At 51.6% G+C, this 13,460-nt stretch overlaps 5 protein-coding genes across 5 annotated transcripts; 2 read left to right on the top strand and 3 right to left on the bottom strand.

Annotated features, from left to right (window-relative positions):
• Window positions 1–3,559: 3,559 nt before the first annotated feature.
• On the top strand, window positions 3,560–4,738 carry AKAW2_50696A (uncharacterized protein; the record flags this gene model as incomplete). The annotated part of the gene is made up of 1 exon (XM_041690542.1): window positions 3,560–4,738. The coding sequence occupies one exon, from the start codon at window positions 3,560–3,562 to the stop codon at window positions 4,736–4,738; it is 1,179 nt and encodes a 392-aa protein (XP_041544117.1).
• Window positions 4,739–5,454: 716 nt separating this feature from the next.
• AKAW2_50695S (putative MFS transporter Liz1/Seo1) lies at window positions 5,455–7,660 on the bottom strand (the record flags this gene model as incomplete). Its single annotated transcript, XM_041690541.1, has 12 exons — window positions 5,455–5,581; window positions 5,669–5,893; window positions 5,979–6,094; window positions 6,170–6,225; window positions 6,281–6,384; window positions 6,436–6,480; window positions 6,533–6,763; window positions 6,810–6,996; window positions 7,042–7,120; window positions 7,167–7,305; window positions 7,365–7,422; window positions 7,483–7,660. 12 exons carry the CDS (start codon window positions 7,658–7,660, stop codon window positions 5,455–5,457), a joined length of 1,545 nt encoding a protein of 514 aa, XP_041544116.1.
• A 557-nt stretch (window positions 7,661–8,217) lies between these two features.
• Window positions 8,218–9,905, bottom strand: AKAW2_50694S (putative FAD dependent oxidoreductase; the record flags this gene model as incomplete). Its single annotated transcript, XM_041690540.1, has 5 exons — window positions 8,218–9,015; window positions 9,075–9,221; window positions 9,273–9,546; window positions 9,592–9,717; window positions 9,775–9,905. The coding sequence occupies 5 exons, from the start codon at window positions 9,903–9,905 to the stop codon at window positions 8,218–8,220; spliced, it is 1,476 nt and encodes a 491-aa protein (XP_041544115.1).
• Window positions 9,906–10,563: 658 nt separating this feature from the next.
• AKAW2_50693A (TauD/TfdA dioxygenase family protein) lies at window positions 10,564–11,836 on the top strand (the record flags this gene model as incomplete). Its single annotated transcript, XM_041690539.1, has 3 exons — window positions 10,564–11,007; window positions 11,072–11,613; window positions 11,665–11,836. The coding sequence occupies 3 exons, from the start codon at window positions 10,564–10,566 to the stop codon at window positions 11,834–11,836; spliced, it is 1,158 nt and encodes a 385-aa protein (XP_041544114.1).
• Window positions 11,837–12,407: 571 nt separating this feature from the next.
• Window positions 12,408–13,248, bottom strand: AKAW2_50692S (uncharacterized protein; the record flags this gene model as incomplete). The annotated part of the gene is made up of 2 exons (XM_041690538.1): window positions 12,408–12,908; window positions 12,973–13,248. The coding sequence occupies 2 exons, from the start codon at window positions 13,246–13,248 to the stop codon at window positions 12,408–12,410; spliced, it is 777 nt and encodes a 258-aa protein (XP_041544113.1).
• Window positions 13,249–13,460: the final 212 nt, after the last annotated feature.

The following is a 13,460-nucleotide window of genomic DNA, read 5'->3' as shown; positions in this document are numbered from 1 at the left end:
TCGAGGTTGATACCGGTTAACAAGCTGGGACTTGGGTCTACCATCACAATAAGACCCATGATTCAGTAGTTTTTCTGAGCCGCTGATGGCTTACCAAACACATAGAAAGTATACCGTTGTCGGCAGTTCAGTTTTGTGTGCAACGCAATTCCCCGTCGGTATCAACTGGGAGTTAGAGCGCAAAATGCCACCGTTGTCTCTTAAAATCTCATTCATGTCTGGCATGCTGACTATGGACCAACTGGGAGAACAAATCTAGTTCGATTGTCAAGGGTACGGAGCTGGATCATCGGAATCTATCTGGAATCTAAAATATATCATATCAGCCCGTTGCAGGAAATAGATACTTTCATGCCAGTCGTTGTGATAGTGGGTTGGAGCCAGTTGGTTGCTGACTTACCATCGAATGTCTTCCCTGTACTATGTACTCTCCAGCTTAAGCCATGTTCGAGGATTGGTCCTCGTTGCAGTCCAGTGTCGGGCTCTCAGAAAGATAGCATGCCTCAAGCTCGTGCAAACGGATCTGTTTGGTGCTACAATCTGACCTTGCAGAGGAAATGAGAGCCGTGCCAAGTACGAAGTAGTCATAGAGAAAATGATGAGGCTCCAAGGCAAGGCGAAGAAAGAGCATGAAGAGACAAATGCTCTTGACTTCATCACAATTGAATATCACCCTAGCAATTGCCCATGCCGTAACGCGAGTCGAAACGACCAGGAGATAGACAAATTTGTGCTGGTTGGTACGCTTGGGTGTATGAACACACAGAATGCAGGAATGAAAGGGCAAGAGTTGCAAAACTACAATTAGACTTACGCGTCTGCAATGGACCCTGACTCATTCCAGGGACATATTGCTTTCGGTTGGCGCACAACCTGGACCCTCTTGCCAAGCGACCCTCGTAGAATGGACGACGGAAAGCAATTCCCGGCCTTGATGATGAAATTTCCGTCGCGGTAAAAGTGGCCTATGAGGACGAAATCCCGGCACACCTGCATGTCGCGACACATATGCAGGGCTATCACATACATGAATTGTTCCAGTCCTCTATTCTCCTTTGCCTGCTTGGCAAAAAGGAGAAACGTACACTACCGCATACCATGTCACTGGCATAGGCGTGCCGAGCCTATAAAGACTGACTCCTAGATGCTTTTGATGGGTAAAGAAAATATCCGTCGGTGTGTGTCATTCTCGTTTTGCGCTGCGTGCGGGATTTAGCCCCAGGGGCGGACACTATGGTGGCCGCGTCACCTGGCAGGCCAAGCCGTATTAGAGTCTGGTATGATCGATTGTGCTGCTAAGGGACACCATTCCCCAGCCTTCTTGCGATGATGGCACTTCCTATTGACAGATGCACGGACCAATTGACAGGAAAAGGAGAAGCCCGGAAAAGCCGGATCCGACACAAAACAGTTGAAGGGTGGAAAAGGGCCCGCACCTAGGGTCTCAAGGGTGACAGAAATAGAGACACTATGGGCGTTGACTGGTTTCTAAACCTAATGAAAATAACATGATTTCCTGGGTTATACCCATTGCGATCGTATCGCATCCTTCTCATTTTGGCCCCTTTGACTCGCAATCATGGGAAGTCCACGAGGCCGCTGCGGGACGCCCGACTCGCTCCCAATCGTTTGCCCCGGAGGTCAAATGAGCAGCAGTGGACTGCCACAGTGGGAGCCATACTGGTAAGGCCCAATATTGAGAGTCAAGAGTCAGTTATCTGATTTCGTCAAGCCTGCCGATCGCGCGGAAACCGGTAGCGACGTAGGAGTAGGTGGACCGCCAGTGAGGAGGCGACTGAGGGTTGCGAAGATAAAGTGAAACATCCCGATCGGATAAATGGGCCGTGCAGGCAGGTGGCCAATCAGCTTCCGCAGCCTATGGGATCTGCATAGGGCCACGCCAGCTGCTCCAACGCGCTATCAAATCCAAGCCTTGAAACGAACAGATGCCACAACCAGACAGCCGTCCGTTTCATTCATAGTGGCTCGCTAGGGAGGCTGACGACTGGTCCAGACCCCATTTGTCGTCATCTTGGCCATTCCATCACTTCCAACCCTACCATGCAGGAAACCAGGGATAGCCTAACAGACTTCCGGTATGGACAGATGCCAGAGAAGACTTGCACCCTTCTCTGGAGACTCTAGGGTCCCTCAGGGTCCCATCGCTGTTACTTTCCCTATCCAATGGGTCCACATCGTGGGCTCCCCAACTTTGAAGGGGAAAGCTCTGTTCCGAGTTCAAATACAATTTTCTTAGCGAGGGGTATTATGTAGCACTCCATAACAACAACGAACTTTTTTTGATGCATAGGGAAGTGAGGGTATAGGTATGACTATCCCCCACAGTGATTATCACATAGTCGTGGCCAGAGCTTGCACGATGATCAGTAAGCGGAAGAAGATTTTGCTACACATAGAGACACTGACCACAGCTGCTGCTGTTCTTCGAGATGGACCCACCCAAATAACGTAGAGTCAAGGACCCGCCATCGTTGGGCCCCCACGAACACACCAGAGCGGACTAGCTTTCCGCTTAGTTGGCACTACGACCTGTCGACTGTCAGTGTCGAGAGTCGAGACTGAGCTGACCCACTAATTTGGAACAGCCACAGCGGCAGGGGACAGCTTGATCGAGGACGTCAGCTCCGTTGCATGTTGGCTGTCATTGGACTGAGGCTAACAACCAGTCGCACTCATCCACCGACGATCTGAGGCACTTTTTGAGGCTTTCCGTATGTGTGGACTGCATATGGTGGGTGTATGATGCGGAGAAAGGCAACCGGACAAAGCATTACCATGGAATCATAACGGAACCGCAAATAGATCAACCGCCGCAACCAGGATCAAGCCACCTCCAAGCGGCAGAGGGGCCAAGGAGGGAGAGTGAGAGAGAGACGAGTCAGCCATTCTGAATAGGCGATGAAGAGATGAAACGCTGGAGGGTCGGCTGGCCCGTGACGGCCTTCAGGGCGAGCCGCGCACGTGGGGCCGTCGCCACAGCGACAGCCAGCCAGAGTGACTTCCCTCTTACTATTTCTTTCTCTCCATCAATAGCATCGTCTACTACATCCTCACCTCTCAGGGATCCAACTACCGGCTTCATGCTTAGCCGACCCACAGGAGCCCAGCAGGTACGTCCAAACCCTATTTTACATCAGCCCTGCCCCTGAGCCACTCTCCCACCCCCACAAGCGCCAGGTCTGGCGATCTATGCGGTTCTTGCATCTCCAGCATAACCTGATCTATTGCTGACAGTCGACGTCTCAGATTCAGGCAGGCCGAGATCGGTGACAACAGTGCATGACGAATGCTTGGTTCCTCTCACGCATCGTAGCAGATGGATGTAAGTGATCATCGCTGGGTCTTGGCCGACTCAGCGCTTCGAGAGTGCCGTATAAAAGCGTCCCTTTTCCCAGCCAGAATCATCCTTCATTCAGCTCAAATTCTCTTTCCTTTGATCTCAACTACCATTCCTTAAGAAGCTGTGCTTCGTACTTTCATTTCGCCTTCTTTTTTTCTCACTTACTACTACAAGTCCATCACTCTCTATTCTTTCAAGATGAAGTTCACCGGAATCGCTTTCGCTGGTCTTATCGGTTACGCTGCCGCCCTGCCGGCCATGGGCGCCCAGCAAGACTCTGCTCCCAATGGTGTTCAGGTCAGCGGAGCTCCCTCCTTCCAGGGTGCCGCTCCCTCCGGTTCTCCCCTTCCCCTTCCCTCGGGTGCTCCTCAGGGCCAGGGCCAGGACCAGGGCTTCGGAGGACAGGGCCAGGCTCCCACCGTGAGCTTGGGCGATGCTCCTCAGCCTCCTCCCACTGGCTCCGCTGCCCCCGCTCCTTCCGGAGCTCCTCGCGGCCACAAGAGACGCCAGCTCGAGATCCCCGCTTCCGCATCTAACGTCCCTGCCCCGACCGGCTCCGCTGCTGCTGGAGGTGACTTCGGTGGTGTCGCTCCCTCCGGTATTGCTGGCGGCAACGGCGCTGCTCCTTCCGGTTCTTTCGGTGGTGCTGCTCCCTCTGGCGTCGCTGGTGGCAACGGCCCCTCTCCCTCTGGCTCCTTCGGTGGCCAGAGCGGCCAGTCTGGTTCTTTCGGCAGCAGCGGTGCTGCTCCCTCCGGCGTTGCTGGCGGTAACGGTCCTTCTCCTTCCGGCTCCTTCGGTGGTGCCGCTCCCTCCGGTGTTGCTGGAGGCAACGGTCCTTCTCCTTCTGGCTCCTTCGGTGGCCAGCAGGGTCAGCAGGGTCAGCAGGGCCAGAGCGGCTTCGGCGGCCAGGACTCCCAGTCCCAGGGCCAGTCCCAGGACTCTCAGTCTCAGGGATCCCAGTCTGAGCGCTCCCAGTCTCAGGGATCCGACTCCCAGGGATTCGACTCCGAGGGATCTCAGGGCTCTTCCGAGCAGGGCTCCCCCTCTGAGCAGGGCTCCGGCTCCAGCTCTTTCGGTGGTAACGGCGGCGCTGCTCCCTCCGGTGTTGCTGGCGGTAACGGCCCCTCTCCTTCCGGCTCTTTCGGCGGTGCTGCTCCCTCTGGCGTCGCTGGTGGCAACGGTCCCTCCCCTTCCGGCTCTTTCGGTGGTAACGGTGCTGCTCCCTCTGGAATTGCTGGCGGCAACGGTCCCTCTCCTTCCGGTGCTGCTCCTTCCGGCGTCGCTGGTGGTAACGGCCCCTCTCCTTCTGGCGCTGCTGGTGGTGCTCCCGCTGCCTCGGGTGCTCCCGCCGCCGCTCCCTCGGGTGCTTCCTACTAAGTCCATGCGTAAGCCTTGGGCTTCGATCGACAGTCGACACCTTCGAATCATCTGACGCTGATGCATTAATTCCACCGAGGACATCGACAATGCTATGATGATGGCGTGGATAGGACAATAACTGTGGATGAAGGTGTGATGGATTGGACGTTTGTGTACATTAATCACTCAATAACCAGTCATTCGTTTGACCAGATCTGGCAAAAGACAGAATTTGGCTGAACCGTTCTCTGATTATGTAGTCCGTAGTAACTTAGCGCTGCCAATCTCTGTTTCTCTACATTCTGTGCAATTAGTCGAATGCTTTCCCTAGACAATATATATCATGGATAAGCCCTACTAGAACATATGTTATATTCGCTATAAAAGAGTTCTAGATTCTGGCGATACGAGCAATAACACATTCTTTCGTCCCAGATAGTACATAGCCAGGCATCGATGCTACAAAAGGCAGTGTGTAGAATGTAATACATCCTAACAATCAGAAATTACTAGTGAAAGAAGGCTGTATATACTCGTCAATAAGAATCCAATTCAATTTGCTTTTTAACGTTCAGTAGTAGAAGAAGTATTGCTGCAGTGTGTCGACTGAACCTCGCAACGCAGTTCTAGAACTGACGTACCCTGCCTTTATCTCGAACTATATATAGTACTCCTTTGTAGTACTACTAGTAGTAACCCCAACTTCAATACTTACTAACTAAAGTGAAATACTACTAAACCTTCCGCACCAGCCCCCCATCTACCACCCCTTCCACACGCCCATCATCACGACTAGAATCATCCCCCTCACTCTCACTTCTCCCACCACCATCCACCACCTCAGCCTGAACATTTTTCGGCCTACAAAAACCCACCCGTTAGCAAACAATCCAACCCCACAACCACCCCCCCAGCAAAACAGAATAATGAGTAGTGATAGTAACATACCTCTTCCCCTCCCAAACCTGCAACCTCCACGTCACCACCGTCGAAATAATCAAAATAACAGACATAATCGTCACCGTAATAAACCCCTTCCGGTACCGTGGGGCATCCACCTGCTGCCACACCACCAGTGGTAACCACGCTTGGAAAACATATGCCATTTCGTTCATGCTGCCGACTACGAGCGCGCGCTCTTCGTTGTCGTCGGTGCAGATTTCGTGGGCCCAACTTTATATACATTTCGTCGGGTTAGTGGGGGTTTATGTGGGGGATATAGAGGGGATATAGAGGGGATGGGATGGGTGTAGCGTACGCCATGCATAGTCCGCTCAGGCCGTAGCCTGCGCCGGAGAGAATGTAGCAGGTCCATTTCCAGCCTGTGGGGATGTTCCAGACTGCTAGGGAGACGTAGCAGATTATGTTTATGCACTGGGTTTTTAGTTTTGGTGTTAGTGGTGAACTGGGTGTGAGGGACAGTGGGTTGGGGGGAGGGGGAGGGCGTACGGCTCCGATGATTATGCAGGGCCAGCGTCGGCCTTGGAGAATTGTGTCGGATGTCCCTGATGATATTATTATTAGCGTTTCTTGGGTGGGTTATCTGTGGAGGGTGCGTACATGCGTAGATGAGGGTCGTGACAACCTGCACAGCGTTTGTGGTGGTCGGGTAGGCATTGATTTGGCCGACAGAGTATACAGGATTGGTGGAGTCTTTGAGATATCTGCGAAGATAGCTTTAGTTGTAGTCCAGGGAACTTGGGTGAGTGACGCACTGTTGAAAGACGGGCTGACTGCCTGCTGCTCCATTGTTAAAAGTTCTAGGCTATCATTAGCTTATAATCGCAACGGGGTAAGTTGTTGCTATCGCACATGTATACGATTGTGAGCAAGTAGATATGCCACGACGAAAAGATCTTTTTCAGTTTGGATTTTGTGTACGGTTCTCTGTCCTTTCGCCCTTCGAATTGCATCCGTTTCTGCGCTAGCTTGACTTCCTGCTCGCTCAGATAAAATGGACTGGAGATTTCGGGGACGTCCGGCAAAATGAAGAAGCCGCTGATGGCTACTGGGATTGAGATGATTCCGTCGATCAAGAAGAGCCTGTCTTGTTAGTTGATTGAGACTAGTCGGAGCGAACTGAACATACCATTGCCAGCCCTTCAACCCTCCCCGTCCGCCGAGATGGAACACCGCGTCCATTAGGTACCCAGAGAACATACTCGCAATTCCACTGCTGGTGTGAAAGATACATGATCGCTTTGCGAGCTCGTCTTTGCGATACCACGATCCGATGATGTACTGCATTCCGGGGTAGAAACTACTCTCGGCAAGGCCTGATTGCGTTAGTCAAATATAGGCCAAGGAGGGAGACCTCATACCGATAAAGAAGCGCAAAACATAGAAATGCGTCGCACTGGTACTCCGCGACAGAGCAAACGTAAGTACGGTCCATAGCAACTAGACATTGTCAGCGTAGTTCCCATATGTTAATGGACAGCCATACCTCCATCGCCGGAATCCAATATCTAGGCCGTATGCGTGTCAAAAGCATGTTACTTGGAATTTCACCAATTACATAGCCCACTGTCCAACATGCTTGCATGTAGTTGAGCTGGTTGCCGTATAGACCAAGGTCTTCCTTCCTGTAATTTTGTCAGTGGGGGTTGACCATGATCCTGTGGTTGAGTTGTGTGATACGAACATTCCGGAAACGAAGGCATTGTTGATGTTGATTTGGTCGAGATACTTGATAAAGTAACCTTTTCCACAATATTAGCGCATTTCCTACATATTGCAGACGTCAAGAGACTGCCACCTACCAAGCGACGCAAAAGTCAAGATAGCTGAATCCAGCTTAAAGAGCAGTCTGCGCTCCTCAGGAGACTTGTCGAAAGTATCCCAGATGTAGCTAACCCATCTTCGTTTAGGATTTGCTTGGACAATGCCACTGGATGTGTCAACAGCCCTTTCTTCAACCGTAGCTGGCGATGGAGCCATGATAATTCCGGTCTTGATCTGGGTTCACGAAGACCGGCAGAAGGAGGCGGGGGGACACAGAGAGTACAGGGAATTTTTGACAGTCCGCTGCACTGCATATTGTTTCACATGATAGTCGCACATATTTATCCCTGTTTAAGCTTGATAGCAAGGCTTGATGTGATGGTCTGGATGCCATATCTGATGGGCGCAGGACCGCACAGACCAATGCATCATCATCCACCACATTCACGCAATATCTGCGGGGGTTTATCCTGTCAGATGTAGTGATGAGGAAGAAAGATAACGAGCGTGTCTGCCGATGTGCGGGGATGGTAAAGCATGTCAGGTCCGCGAAGAATGAGTGGTTGCTCATCCATCCTCCGGAGCTCGTCATCCAGATCTCGGATGATGTGCCCTGTGCATAGGTGTGCGATGCCGGCCGGTTAAAATGTCTACAGCCCTCATGGACATGCCGATCTCGCCTGATAAGCTTGTATTTGGTGCTCTAAAGTAGTAGCAGTGTCTGCGTCTAATTGTGCCATCTACACTAAAATGCAAACTGTTCTATAGCTTGTCTAGCTGCATACCTCCAACACCGGAAGCTCCCCGATGCCGCTGTCTCGTCTCCGGCCAAGCCCCAGCAGCTTATTGGTTCTCTCCCTCTGCGCGGCTTTTGCCAGATGCCAATTGTCAGAATGAGCTTCGATCGCAGTGAGTCCATACTTGGCTCGGTATCCGTTAATCCACTCCAGCAGGTCAATCACGTAGAATTCTTCAATGTCCTTCAACGAGTGGAAGCGCTTGCCACTGCCCTTCTCCTTAACTCTACGGGCATATTCATCTTTCATTTCGCTCTCCGCTGGTAGCTCTGCAATTCCGGCGAAAACGTTCGCTACAGCTATCGCTTGGAATTCGAACAGCGTAAACGTCGCTGTGTAGTAAGGGACTCCCACAAATGCCAGGGTTGGATCTGGGATGTAGAAGATGTCTTTGTGCAGGTTATGCACCTGCGTCCCGTCAGTCACTAAGACTGTATCACTCGCTTTCTCCGCTGGTGTCGCATCGTCGTGATATTCCGACAGAAAAGGCAACGTGATATGGTATCCGGTACAGATGATGATCGCATCGATTCCACAGAGCGTCTGTCCTGACTTCAGGTGTACCTTGATCGGCAAAGCCTCGTCATCTGCAGCAGTCTTTGCCGCAATCTCGAATCGTTCTATCTCGCTGACTCTTGTGCCATTTTCCGGAAGCACACTGGATGAGATATCGAATTCACCGTTCCGTGTGCTTTGGTAGACTTTTTTGGCCAATGGACCGATTTCTCGAGCAAGATCCGTAGAGGACACTCCGCCTCCAATAAGCAAGACATTCTTAACATGGTTACTAGTTATTATTATCCTAGAAATTGAGCGTAAGGAAAGTGTCATACCTTGCCCGCGTAAGGGTTCGGGTTTCTGTACCCCTTCGAGTGAGTTATGCGCGACGGCCACTGTGCTTTCGCCTTGGACAATCCAGGAGTATCTGGAACGCGAGGCGCATGATAGTGGCCGGAAGCGACTATTACTGCATCGAATTTCTATTGAGGAGGATATTAGTAGTTTCTTCCTCCTGGAATGGTATAACTCACAGCAGTCTCCTCCTGTTCCTCCAACGTTCCTGATTGCGTGGTTTCCTTCAATGTCGACCACGTAACGTCCCACTTACGATCCACCTTGCGCAGCCTGGTCACTCGAGCGCCGTATAACGTAACGCTTTCAGCACCAGCCTTCTTCGATGTGTCCTGGATGTACTCCTTCATCACCGTATGGCTGACAAACTCTGGCGTTCCTTCTGGCCAGGCATTGAGTTTAACCCGCATCAGCGATGTGGCCACATTGTTCTTGAGTCCATCATAGCATGGCCTGATAGTGTAAGCGATCGTACAGCAAGCAGATCAAGATACGCACCCTGGTGGAGCGTGCTCCAATGACAATACATCAGCATGTCTGCGGTCCTCGTCTCGATGCCTCTCCGAGATAGATGGCTTCATGGCGGGGTAATTCGGTTCCAGTGGTTTTCTTTCATCGTGAAGCCTGATGGAGTCGTTAGTTCCCGAATGCTCGACACACCACTGAACGAGGAGGGATTACCAAACGCCACCTGCTGCATGATTCCGTTCAAAGACAGTGACGTCGATCCCGTGCGCAAGAAGGTGGGCCGCGGAGACAACACCGCTAATGCCAGCACCGATCACGGCCACTTGCTGGATTTCACGAGTCATGGTGGTTGTTGGTTATACTGTCCCACTCACAACACAATGGTATGCCACAAGAGACATCTAGTGAGATCGAGCCGTCTGATATGTTCCTAATGAATTGCGAAGGAATATGGAGCCAGACGATATCGTTATGTTAGTCAAGTGTGGTGTAATAGCAACGCTACCCGTTGATGACTGGCCACAGCCTGTCATATCTGAGACAGCTCGAACCGAGCTACTAGCGATAACCTAGTTCCAAGCCAGGAGGAACCTGCAGCAGTGTGTGGTACGTCTGTTGCTTATCAATACTTATGAAGAGGGGATGAGGCCATCGAATCCCTGGATGATGCTCTCCGGGGACCCCGTTAATGGATGGCCACGCTTGTCCACTGGGATAAGCGGAGATAAGAAGTCATCGACAAGAGCATACTCAGCAGAAAAGAGGGGTACAGGCGAGAGATGCCGCGACAGCCGTTCAATCTGCCAATTCCTTGGTGGTGGGATGCAGAAGGCGCAATGATGGGTGGTGATGATGTGATCCGTTCCCGTACCACGACAATGATGGTGAGGGGAAATAATCTTGGTATGCAATAAGCTCTACATAGAAATATCACCCTAGAGCGCTGTAGAACCGGATAAGACAAGACATTATAATCAGAGTTCATAGTTCAATTGGATCATCATGGCTCCTGCTCCTATTGACCCCAGAATAGTCGATGTTGCGGAACCACTGAAGCAAACGCTTCCGCTTCCACCAGCATCACGAAAGCGCCTCGAGAAGGCGGGAATAGATCTCTCTGAGGGATATCCCTACAGGCCGTCTCGTCCTTTGTATCTAGACGACGTCTACAAGATCCGCGATCATGACCGGGCCCATGTGGACCCAGGCACCCGCGCGGACCCAGAAAAGAAGGCACTCTTGTCTGCAGCAAAAGAGGTCATTCACTTGACCCGACACATTGGCACGGAGATCGTGGGACTGCAGTTGAAAGACCTGACGGACCAGCAGAAGGATGAGCTGGGCTTGTTGATCGCTGAACGCAGCGTGGTCTTCTTCAGGGATCAGGATATCTCTCCCCAGCAGCAGAAAGAGCTTGGCGAATGGTTTGGCGAGATCGAGGTCCATGTAAGCCCACTATGCCTCTGCATGTCAGTATCCAGCGGACTAACTGAGTTTCGACCTTATCCAGCCACAAGTTCCCCAAGTACCTGGCGTCGCCGGAGTGACAGTCATCTGGCCAGCTCTGCAGGCAACGGAGACTCCTGCTAACTTCCGTCGCCCTGGAGGAGCCTCACGTTGGCACACTGATCTCGTACATGAACGTCAGCCTGCAGGTGTAACACATTTGCATAATGACACCATTCCCAGCATCGGCGGAGACACACTCTGGGCGAGTGGTTACGCGGCCTATGAGAAGCTGTCGCCTGCGTTTCGTAAGATGATCGATGGTAAAACAGCCATCTACCGATCCAGCCACCCGTATCTTGATCGCGCCCATCCAGAAGAAGGCCCGAAATACGTCGAGCGTGAGCATCCCCTTGTCCGCGTTCACCCTGCCACGGGTTGGAAAGCGCTATGGGTGAACCGAGCCATGACCGACCGCATTGTTGGTCTCGACAAGGCGGAAAGTGATGTTATCTTGGGGTATTTGTGCGATGTATATGAGAAGAACATTGACATCCAGGTTCGCTTCAAATGGAGCCCTGGGACAAGCGCACTATGGGACAACCGGTCAGTAACTTGCATCTTATGAGCTCTCGAGAGGTTCTGACATATGATTAGCATTACCATCCACAATGCCAGCTGGGACTATGAAGGTTCCGAGCCTAGACACGGTACCAGAGTCACGGCGCTTGCGGAGAAGCCATTCTTTGATCCCAAGGCTCCGACTAGAAGGGAAGCTCTGGGACTGCTTGATCCTGCTGAGAAGGAAGAGTTGGCTCGAGCAAATTGAGGTTTGGAACAGCAACTTTCGACTATGATCAAATGTATGGCTTTGGGCAATTGAACGCGAAATTGTTTGCTACGTTTGTCCCGACTCACATGATAGCATTTGCCAGTCGCAATAGTCTTTACCAAGTCAAAATTACCCTGCCACATCCCTTGTTTATTAAGCCTCGTTGTATTCTTCAAATATACTTAGGCTCAAGCCATACTATTCTCTAGGAGTCCATAAGTTAGGCGCAATACATACTATAGGTTGCCGTCATCATGGGTTGCTCGAGAACTATGCAAAGTGCTACTATTAATTGGGCAACTGTTGTCCAAAAAAGCCCCGAGATTCGGCTTTTACGGAATCTTGTCTACTACGAATCGCCTAAAGGTGACATAAAGGAGCTCAGCGGTGAACACCTGACTTACTGTGAATACCAGGACTCCTTCGCGTCCAGTATCATCCGTCACGCACTGGCGTTATTGATGGCTCCGTGTGGTAGGTAACCGATTCCATTGTCGGATGGCTATTGTGCCACTATCCAGTAATCCGGGCTATTTATAGTCGCAAATCATATGGAGTGGGGTGGATCTCACTTCCGTTGGAGGATATACATCCAGTGGAAAACCTCAGGCGCGTAAGCAAATGATGAAGTCTCTCCTTGGGGTGCTTTGAAAGGCGTCCGGGAAACGACAGTCCAGTGTTGGGCCATATGAGACAAATTATCGAAGCGCATGGTCGAGTAGGATAGAGTGACCCAGAGGGCCCCTTTCTGCACGAGGGGTGCGAGGTGTAGACCCAATAGCTCCACAGGAGACAACTCTATCGCTCCATGTTTATCCACAATCTCTTGTACCGTCGGGCATGTACTCGATGCGTCGGAGGGTAAAGGGAAGGTAACGGGCGTAGATGTTGCAATCGCATCGCTTGTGCTTTTGTCGAGAATGACGTCGAAGGGCGAGGAAGGAGCTAATCTAGAGACATCAGCCCAAGACCGCAAGTTAGCTTGCACCCAGCCCATCGCATGTGATGGATTCCTTTTGCTCTCGGTCTCTTGCCCAAGGCGAACGGCTTCGGCGGAAAAGTCCACGTTCTGTCGCAAAGATGAGTTAAGTAATGTTCCAATGGCTCAATGCGCCATCACGTCAAGCACGCACCACGATGCCATTTCCGGCCCAGTTGCGCTTAATGAATTCATCGCAAAGTTTAACTCCCAGCTTCGAGATGCCTGGCCCCAGATGGAGCACTCTTGGGTTCGTTGCCGAGCGGCTCTCCAGGTGAGATACTACCGCATCGATGAGCATTTCTCCCGAATTCAGCCACTCCCCGACATCCCGACCAGTGGCAAACTTCGTATCCCAGAAGGTCGGATCATCATAGTCGGGGGTGCCTGTTATTTTGGTGTAAGTTCTCACATTTGGCGGGGCAGCCATGGTGTGCGAGAAGTGAGGATTGACGGTCGGCCAAACTTTGTTTGAAACGGATTGCGGTCACGTGAATGCTATCTTATCGCGGCACTGGTGTATGATGGATTTGACATTTGGACATCAAGCATTGAAGTTGCCTGAGAGGCGTTGGCTTGTCCTTTTCACAGACAAAGCTGTACTCAATGCAGGAATTGTTATGGCATACTGAGAAAGCCTTT

The sequence above is a fragment of the Aspergillus luchuensis genome, chromosome 5 (genome assembly GCF_016861625.1).
Source record: "Aspergillus luchuensis IFO 4308 DNA, chromosome 5, nearly complete sequence".
NCBI lineage: Eukaryota > Fungi > Ascomycota > Eurotiomycetes > Eurotiales > Aspergillaceae > Aspergillus > Aspergillus luchuensis.
The sequence above is the reverse complement of the archived record's forward strand: the minus strand, read 5'-3'. Positions and strand labels throughout refer to the sequence as shown.